This window comes from Corvus cornix, chromosome 10 (genome assembly GCF_000738735.6).
Source record: "Corvus cornix cornix isolate S_Up_H32 chromosome 10, ASM73873v5, whole genome shotgun sequence".
Taxonomy (NCBI): domain Eukaryota; kingdom Metazoa; phylum Chordata; class Aves; order Passeriformes; family Corvidae; genus Corvus; species Corvus cornix.
The window spans coordinates 19571002-19580029 of record NC_046340.1 but is presented as its reverse complement, the minus strand read 5'-3'; the positions used below and the strand labels follow the sequence as shown (position 1 = coordinate 19580029).

General features: G+C 63.3%; 1 protein-coding gene across 6 annotated transcripts; it reads left to right on the top strand.

The window, feature by feature from the left end:
- The first annotated feature begins 33 nt into the window (after positions 1 to 33).
- On the top strand, positions 34 to 7794 carry PARP6 (poly(ADP-ribose) polymerase family member 6). 6 transcript variants are annotated; one of them, XM_039557782.1, is made up of 22 exons: positions 34 to 114; positions 989 to 1066; positions 1197 to 1291; positions 2080 to 2140; positions 2270 to 2360; positions 2452 to 2518; positions 2747 to 2896; positions 3125 to 3278; positions 3988 to 4041; positions 4345 to 4440; positions 4526 to 4618; positions 4692 to 4817; positions 4897 to 4962; positions 5113 to 5180; positions 5398 to 5446; positions 5884 to 5993; positions 6087 to 6159; positions 6330 to 6399; positions 6764 to 6843; positions 6943 to 7006; positions 7148 to 7232; positions 7310 to 7794. In XM_039557782.1, the coding sequence occupies exons 1-22, from the start codon at positions 112 to 114 to the stop codon at positions 7410 to 7412; spliced, it is 1836 nt and encodes a 611-aa protein (XP_039413716.1). In that variant the 5' UTR covers positions 34 to 111; the 3' UTR covers positions 7413 to 7794. The 6 variants fall into 6 exon arrangements, 5 of the variants coding, with proteins under 5 accessions (XP_039413716.1, XP_039413715.1, XP_039413714.1 ...); XM_039557781.1 differs by having other exon boundaries at positions 5881 to 5993; XM_039557780.1 differs by having other exon boundaries at positions 3125 to 3305.
- Positions 7795 to 9028: the final 1234 nt, after the last annotated feature.

The window sequence follows — 9028 nt, the reverse complement described above, 5'->3', positions numbered from 1 at the left end:
GCGGTGACGTCACGGCGGCGCCGCTGGGTGACGCGGTGCGGCGGCTCTGACGTCAGGCGCGGCCCCCCGGCAGCATGGCGGCCGTGCCCGCGCCGCCCGGCCCGCGCTGACATGGTGAGGGGCCGGGACGCGGCAGGGGACGCGGGGACGGCCGCGGGGGGAGCGCGCCCGGCCGAGGGGGCGGGACGGGCCTGCGGAGCCGCGGGGCGGGGGAGGGGCAGCGGCCCTCGGGGTGCCCCGTGTCCCGGGGTCCCCGGCTCGGGGCGGGGATGGGGCTGCAGGGACCCCCCCCGTGGCGATCGGCCGGGCCCCCCGCCGGCAGCTCCGTGCGCAGTCCCCGGCCTGGGCCTCCATCCTGGTCCTCCATCCTGCTGTTCGCATCCTGCTTCCCAGTCCGGCTGTCCCATCCTGTTCCCCCACGGTGGTTCTCCATCCCGCTGTTCCCATCTTGCTCCCCCATCCTGTTGTTCTCATCCTGGTCCCCCATGGCAGTGTCCCCATCCTGCTGGTCCATCCTGCTGTCTCCATCTTGCTCCCCCTTCACGCTCCCCCATCTCGCTCCCCCATCCCGCTGGCCCATCCTGTTCCCCAATCCTGCACTCCCATCCCACTATCTCCATCCCACTGTCCCCACCCTGCTCCCGTCTAATCTGCTCCCCCCATGCTCCCTCTCCCAACCTGCTCCTCCATCCCACTGGCCCCCAAATTATTCCTCCCATCCTGCTCCCCCGATCCCGCTGCCCACATCCCACATCCCCGTCCTGCTGCCCCCAAACACTCCCCCCAGCCCACCTCATTCTCTCTGTCCTACTGCTCCCCCCAAACTGCTTCCCCAAATCATTCCCTCAATCCACCGCCCCCAACCCTCTCCCCAGAACCACCCCCCCGAGTTTGCTCCCCCCTAATTCCCTCCCTGTTAATGTGCTCCCCCAATCCACTTCCCAACCCTCTCCCCCATCCCTGCTGCCTCCCAACCCTCTGCCCCCAGGACCTCAAGGGCCAGTACTGGACGGACGATGACTCCGACGGGGACAATGAGTCTGAGGAGTTCCTCTATGGCGTCCAGGTGGGTGCTGGGTCCCACGGGTGCCACGGGGAGCTCGAGAACCCCAAACTTGAGCCTGATCCCAGGCCTGGGGCTGCTGGGGGCTGCGGGAGGCTCCGGGTGTGATGGAGCTGTGGGCGCTGTGCCGCAGGGGACCTGCGCCGCCGACCTGTACCGGCACCCACAGCTGGACGCCGACATCGAGGCGGTGAAGGAGATCTACAGCGAGAATGCCGTGGCCGTCAGGTGGGTCCGTCTGCTGCCCCCTGCCCTGGGCAGTGCCAGCCCCGGGCACACAGCTGGGCCACGCCAGGAGCCCAGCTGTGCTATCCCCAGGCATCCAGCTGTGCTGTCCCTGGGTACCCAACTGTGCCATGCCCAGGCACCCAGCCATGCCATCTCTGGGACACCTGGCCATGGCGTCCCCAGGCACCTGGCTGAGCCACCCCTCAGACATACCCTTCCCAGGACACTGGCCACAGTGTCCCCTGGGCACTTGGCTGTGCTGTCCTTGGGCAGCCAGACGTGGCATTCCTGGAGCATCAAGCTATGGCAGCCCCAGGCACTCATCTGTGCCATCTTCAGACACCCAGCTGTGCCATCCCTGGGCACCCAGCAGTGCCATCCCCAGCACACCTGGGCATGCCATTCCCAGGCACCTGACCATGCCATCGTGGAGCACCCAGTAGTGGCACCCCTGCATAACCAGCTGTGCCATCCACGTCGCACCTGACTATGGCATTGCCAAGGCACCGGGCTCATCTCCAGGCACCCAGCTGTGCCATTGCCAGGGCACTCAACCATGGCACCTCCAGGACACCTGGCCATGCCATCCCCTGAGCGCCTGGCTGTGCCATTCCCAGGTTCACATCCACATTCTGGGCACTCCCCCTGTGCTCACGCTTGATACGTGGGGAGCCACACGTGCCAGTGTCACTGTCCCATGAGCCTGCCCACCCTGGCACGGTGGGCACCGGGCCACTCTTCCAGCACCGTGCCAGCCCCCCGTGCCACGGCACCACGTGTCTTCACAGGGAGTACGGGACCATCGATGACGTGGACATCGACCTCCACGTGAACATCAGCTTCCTCGATGTGAGTGCCCGGGGTGCCCCCGGCAGCGCTGGCATGGGGAGGGTGGGCACATGCGCCCGGGGGTCCCCAGTTTCCCCTGCCCGGGTGGAGGTGCCGTGGCTGTGCCGAAACGCGGCTCTCCCTCGGCAGGAGGAGGTGGCGACGGCGTGGAAGGTGCTGCGGACGGAGCCCATCGTCCTCCGCCTGCGCTTCTCCCTCTCTCAGTACCTCGATGGCCCCGGTGAGTGGGGCCGGGCGGGATGTGGTGTCCCTGTGCCCTCGGGACAGGCGCAGGGGTGGCACCGACGGCTCGTCCTCCTGTGTCCCCGCAGAACCGTCCATCGAGGTTTTCCAGCCGTCCAACAAGGAGGGCTTCGGGCTGGGTCTGCAGCTGAAGAAGTAAGAGCTCAAACGTGGTGGGCACCCGAGGGTGGTGGGTGGGGTGGCACACAGAGTCACTGTTCTGCCCCGAAACCGGCCATGTGCCACATGTTGCTGAGCCACCACCTTTTATCCACCACACAACCCCGTGATGGACTCACCACCATCTGTGTGTGGGGAGGAGGAGGGGCTGGGGTTGTCACAGACCACCAAGCACCCACGGGTGCTGTCCCCCCTGTCTGTCAGGATCCTGGGCATGTTCACATCCCAGCAATGGAAACACCTCAGCAACGATTTCCTCAAGACCCAGCAGGAGAAGCGGCACAGTTGGTTCAAGACGAGCGGCACCATCAAGAAGTTCCGTGCTGGCCTCAGCATCTTCTCGCCCATCCCCAAGTAAGGTCCTGACCCTGTCCCCCAGGGGACCAGCCCTCCGTCCCCTCATCCTGGGTGAGGCCTGGCGCTGTGCCTCAGTTTCCCCACTTGGATGCTGCTGCTCCCTGCCACATCCCAAGGAGGTGGCGGTTGCTCCCAAAAAGTAGCCGACGGGTGAATCCGGCGCTGGGTGATGGAGGAGCAGGGAACGGTGACAAACAGGTGCTCAGGGGGATTCTGTGCCCGCAGGTCTCCCAGCTTCCCTGTTATCCAGGATTCAGTGCTGAAGGGCAAACTGGGCATCCCTGAGCCTCGTGTGAACCGCCTGATGAACCGCTCCGTGTCCTGCATGGTGAAGAATCCCAAGGTGGAAGTTTTTGGCTACCCGCCCGCCAGCACCCAGGCAGGTGTTGCCCCCTTCAACATCCTGGTGGGTGCCACCCCGCCTTGGGGTTTGCTTTCCTCTTCTTCCCCTTCCCAGGGGCTCCTCTGGGGTCAGATCATTTGTCGGGAGGTGCTGGGATTCCCATGGGATGGGGGGAGCCCCTGTGGGGTTTCTTGTCCCCACTCTTGGGTGCTCTCAGGGAGCTGGGGCCTGGCTGTGGGGTTTTACCCCACTCTTGGTGCCGCATCCCTGCTGTGCCAGGGGATGCTGGCGTGTTGGGGGTCCTGCTGTGCCAGGGGATGCTGGCGTGTTGGGGGTCCTGCTGTGCCAGGGAGCGTTGGGATATCCATGGTTCCGCTGTGCCAGGGGAAGGTTGGATCTTGTGAGTCCCACTCTGCTGGGAGGGGTTTGGCATGTTGGGGCTCCCCTATACCAGGGGGTGTTGGGATGTTGGGGGTCTCACTGTGCCAGGGGGTGTTGGCATGTCAAGGGTCCCACTGTGCTGGGGATGTTGGGGGTCCTGCTGTGTTTGAAGGGGTTTGGCATGCTGGGGGTCCTGCTGTGCCAGGGTTTTGGCATGTTGGGGGTCCCGCTGTGCCAGGAAGGGTTGGAATGTCGGGGGTCCTGCTGTGCTGGGGGGAGCTGGGGGCTGCCTGTGCCATGCAGAGCTGGGGCTGCGTGTGGGAAAGGGGATAACGCAGCTGGCTCTGCTCCGGCTCTGTCACAGGTCGGCGGCCACTGCAAGAACATCCCCACGCTGGAGTACGGCTTCCTCGTCCAGGTGAGAGTCCTGCACCCCACCCAGCCTCAGCCTGCTGTGGAGCATCCTCCCCACTGCTCCACATCCCATGTACCCGCATCCTGCTGCCCAGAGCATCCTCCCCCCTGTCCCACTTCCCACTTATCCACATCCTTCTATGCAGAGCATTCTCCCCGCTCCCCCATGTCCTGCTCGTCCTTATCCTGATGCCCAGAGTATCCTTCTCTCTGTTCCTCATCCCGCTGATCCCCGTCCCGCCGCCTGGAGCATCCCCCCAAGCTCCGTGTCCACGGCAGGACTGACTCCCTCTGTCCTGCCCCTCAGATCATGAAGTACGCGGAGCAGCGGATCCCGACGCTCAATGAGTACTGCGTGGTGTGTGACGAGCAGCACGTCTTCCAGAACGGCTCCATGCTCAAGGTGGGGTGGCAGGGCCGGGTCGGGTGCGGGCTGTGCCCCCGTGCCACCATCCCTGAGCCTCACCACGCTCCTGTCCCCTCCACAGCCGGCTGTGTGCACCCGGGAGCTCTGCGTCTTCTCCTTCTACACCCTGGGCGTCATGTCCGGCGCGGCCGAGGAGGTGGCCACGGGTGCTGAGGTAGGGATGGGCACGGTGGTGACCCCACCAGCCCCATGGGGCGTTGCCCCTTCAGTCCCTGCTCTGCCCCAAGGTGGTGGACCTGCTGGTGGCCATGTGCCGTGCTGCCCTCGAGTCCCCTCGCAAGAGCATCATCTTCGAGCCTTACCCCTCTGTGGTGGACCCCAACGACCCCAAAACTCTGGCCTTTAACCCCAAGGTAAGCGTGTTACACCAGGGGGTGACTGGGAGCCCCAAGGACTCCTCTGATGGCCACCCCTCTCTTGCCCCATGTGCAGAAGAAGAACTACGAGCGGCTGCAGAAGGCCCTGGACAGTGTGATGTCCATCCGGGAGATGACCCAGGTATGTGGCGTGGCCCCACACCCCCCGGCCACGTGTGACCTCCCTGGAGTGGGATCCAAGCCGGGAGTGGCATTTTGGTGCTGATCTCCATCTGCCCGTGGCTGGGTGGGTGCTGGGGGACCCACCTGCACCCCCTCTTGCCTCTGCCAGGGGTCCTACCTGGAGATCAAGAAGCAGATGGACAAGCTGGACCCCCTGGCGCATCCCCTCCTGCAGTGGTAAGGCCGAGGGTGCTGCGGCCCTCTCCCACTGGCCCTCGTCCCTCCCACTGCCCCACATTCCCCGGGACATGGGATGGGGTGGGGGGCAGCCAGGCATCCGTGGAACAGCCCTCTCATCTCCTTCGTCCTGGGGGGTCACGAGCATCCAACAGTCTCGGAGCAGAGTGGGACCACCCTTTCTGACCCTCCTCCTTTTCCTCCTCCTTTTCCCAAGGATAATCTCCAGCAACAGATCCCACATTGTCAAGCTGCCTCTCAGCAGGGTAAGGGACCAGGCCAGGCTCCAGGTGGGGTGCAGGATGGAGGGTGTGGAATGTGGGATGTGGGATATAGGAGGTGGGACGGAGGGTGCAGCAGATGGGATGTAGGCTATGGGCTGTGGGATGCAGGATGAGGCATGTAAGGATATGGGATGGGCGATGGAAGGGTCTGGGATATAGGGTGGATCCTTCTGGGTGGGGTTTGAGCCTGGGAGATGCGGGAGGCAGGACATGGGATATAGGAAGGGTGATGTTTGTCCTGGGCTGTGGGGTGGGGACCAGACAGGGATGCCAAGGACCCTTCTGTCAAACTTGGAGTGGCCAAAGCTGGGCTGGGCTGGACCCGGGGCCGGGCGGCCGTGCATGATCTCTGTCTGTCTGTCTGTCTGTCCTCTCTCCTGCTGGCACTGCCGTTGCTCTTGCTGTTCTCCTGGTAGCAGCTGAAGTTCATGCACACCTCCCACCAGTTCCTCCTGCTCAGCAGCCCCCCAGCCAAGGAAGCCCGGTTCCGCACAGCCAAGAAACTCTACGGCAGCACCTTCGCTTTCCAGTGAGTTGCCAAGGGGGGGGACGGTGGGAGCCCCCCGGGTGGGCGCCGTGGGGGTGATGGACGGGGGGCTGACGTGGGGCTGGCTCTTTCCAGTGGCTCTCACATTGAGAACTGGCATTCCATCCTCCGCAATGGGCTGGTCAACGCCTCCTACACCAAACTGCAGGTACCGCTCCGCTGCCTGCGCCCAGCAGACCCCGGGCAGCAGGCGGGCAGGGAGGGGGCAGGAAGGTAGGGAGGGGGCAGACATTGGGAAGTGCCAGGCTTCCTCCACTACCACCGTGCCCGAGCTGTCGGGGTGATCCCACCATGCTCACCCTGGTATTTTCCCGCAAGCTGCATGGAGCAGCCTATGGCAAGGGCATCTATCTGAGCCCCATCTCCAGTATTTCCTTTGGATACTCAGGTAAGAGGCTGCCTGCGCTGCCCGGTCCTGCCTGTGCTTCCGTTCCCATTCCCTGCATGGGCCCAGGGAGGTTCAGCATCATGCTGGCTGGAGAAGCCTCGCATGAGTGGCAGCATCCCATATCCATCTCATCCACACCAGCCTCTTCCCAGCCAGGTTGGGGCTTTCCCACACGCCAAAGAATCAAAACTCCTAACATTTCCTAGGCTTCAAAAGCTGCTGTGCACACTTCTGGGGGGTTCTCAGGGCTCAGCGGCAGGGTGGGAGCACTGAGGGTGGCCATCCCTGTCTGTGGCATGCGTCCCCACATCACCCCAGGGTGTTCCCTGAGGGAGTGACAGCCACTGCCTTGCTTCTTACGCAGGAATGGGGAAAGGGCAGCACCGGATGCCATCGAAGGATGAGCTGGTGCAGCGGTACAACCGGATGAACACCATCCCCCAGGTGATGGGCCAGGGGACAACGGGGTAGGATGGGAACAGGGACATGGCACCCATGGGTGCCAGGACAGGGTGGTAACAACACTGGCTGCTGTTCCCACAGACCCGCTCCATCCAGTCCCGCTTCCTCCAGAGCCGCAATCTGAACTGCATCGCGCTTTGCGAAGGTATGGGGATGTAGTGGGGAGGGACAGGCAGCACCCATGGGGTCACCGGGTGGGTGGAGGGATGGAGGGTCCCCGCAATGGGCTGTCCCCAAATGGGCCCTCCGTCCCCCTCTCTGTGTCCAACAGCCCCTTTCCCTGCAGTGATCACCTCCAAGGACCTGCAGAAACACGGCAACATCTGGGTCTGCCCTGTCTCGGACCACGTCTGCACACGCTTCTTCTTTGTGTGAGTCCAGCTGTGCCCACCCTGCAGCACCTGCGGGGCCCCCAGGGGACCCCCCTCACCCCCTTCTCCCCTTCCAGGTACGAAGACGGCCAAGTGGGAGACGCCAATATCAATACTCAGGACCCCAAAATCCAGAAGGAGATCATGCGTGTGATCGGGACTCAGGTGTACACAAACTGAGCGGCGGCGGTGGCGGTGGGACCCCGGGACCCCCCGGGCACCGAGCGAGCCCCCGGGCAAGGCTGGGCAGGGGGCCGAGCGGGTTTTGAGCCCCCCGGGCAGGGCAGAGCCAGGGCGACGCCGGCGGCTCCACCTGTACATAGGCGTCGGGCACCCTGTGAGCACCAGGCGGGTTCAGCGGTCCCTTATCCCCTCCTGTCCCCTTCCCACTGTCCCCGACCCTGTGGCAGCGTGGAGAAGGAGCCGCGGATCCGGCGTGGCCGGGGGCTGCCCCTCCTGGCATTGGCAGCGACGGCGTTTTTATCGATGATGAGAAACCGAAGCAAAAAAAAAAACCAACCAGAGCAAACCCAAAAACAGGAAAAAAAAAAGAGAAAAGGAATCGGTGTTCGTGGATTTAACTGGGATTAAAGTGTGGGGTATGGGAAGGGGATGCTGGGGAAGGGATGGGGGCACAGGGAATGGGATTGTGAGGAAAGGATGGGGCACAGGAAAGGGGTGGGATGGGATCACAGGAAAGGGATGGGATGGCTTCACAGGGAAGGAATGGGATTCAGGGGAAGGTGGGAGTGTGGGGGAGGAATAGGGGCACAGGGAAGGCACTGGAACCTGGGGAAGGGATGGGGGTACAGGGAAGGAATGGGATCATGAGAAAGGGATAGGACTGTGGAGAAGGGACAGGAAACAGAAGGGATGGTATCTTGGGGAAGGGATGGGATGGGATTGAGAGGAAGGGGGGTCATGCAGAAAGGATAGGTTCATGGGGAGGGATAGGACTGAGGGGAAGGGATGGGATGGTGGGGAAGTGTCATAGGGAATTGATGCAGCTTTGGGAGGGAACCACTCCCCCATCACACCATGGCAAAGGGATGGTGCTGTGGAGGCGGAACGCAATGGAGAAGGGATCGTGCCTCAGGGATGGGGACATGGGACCCCACAGAGAGGGCACTGGTGCTGCAGCAGACTCAAATGAGAAGGAACCTCCCAGGGATGGCATTTTAGGTCAGCCCAAGCCAATCTCCACAGACACGGAGGCAGTGCCAGCACAGCTGCATCCTGCTACACCCAAACCTGGATGGAAACCCAGCAGAGACAGCCCGGAGGCTGCCAGGGCTCAGGGCAGGCAGAGGGGGCTGGGCACTGCGGGTGCCCACAGACCAGGGGCTCTGCGGGTCGGTCACGGCAGCACGAGGCCATGATGTCAGCCAGGATTTATGATGGAATTTAAGAATCAGTGTAAGAATTATCCTGGTTTTGGTACAGGCACCACCTGAGTCCTGACAGGCTCATTACACCAATGGGTGCACTCAGGGTCGCTTCTGTCATGTCCCTGCCCTCTGACCCCCCTGGATGGATCCCAGTGTCTGTCCCTCCCCACTCATCCCACGCTGGCTGCTCCATGTTCCCAAGGGCCACCCAAACCTGGGCTGGTGGCCATTCCCTCACCCCCTGGCCCTGCCACCCACCCCTTGGGGGGGTTTTGCTTAAATTGGTGGGGTTTGGGGTTTTTCCCGGGATCACAGCAGTCACTCGGCTGTACCCACAGGCGGGAAGGGACATCCCGTGGGACACAGCCACATCCCCCTGAACCTCCTCTGTCACTGGGAAAGTCAGTG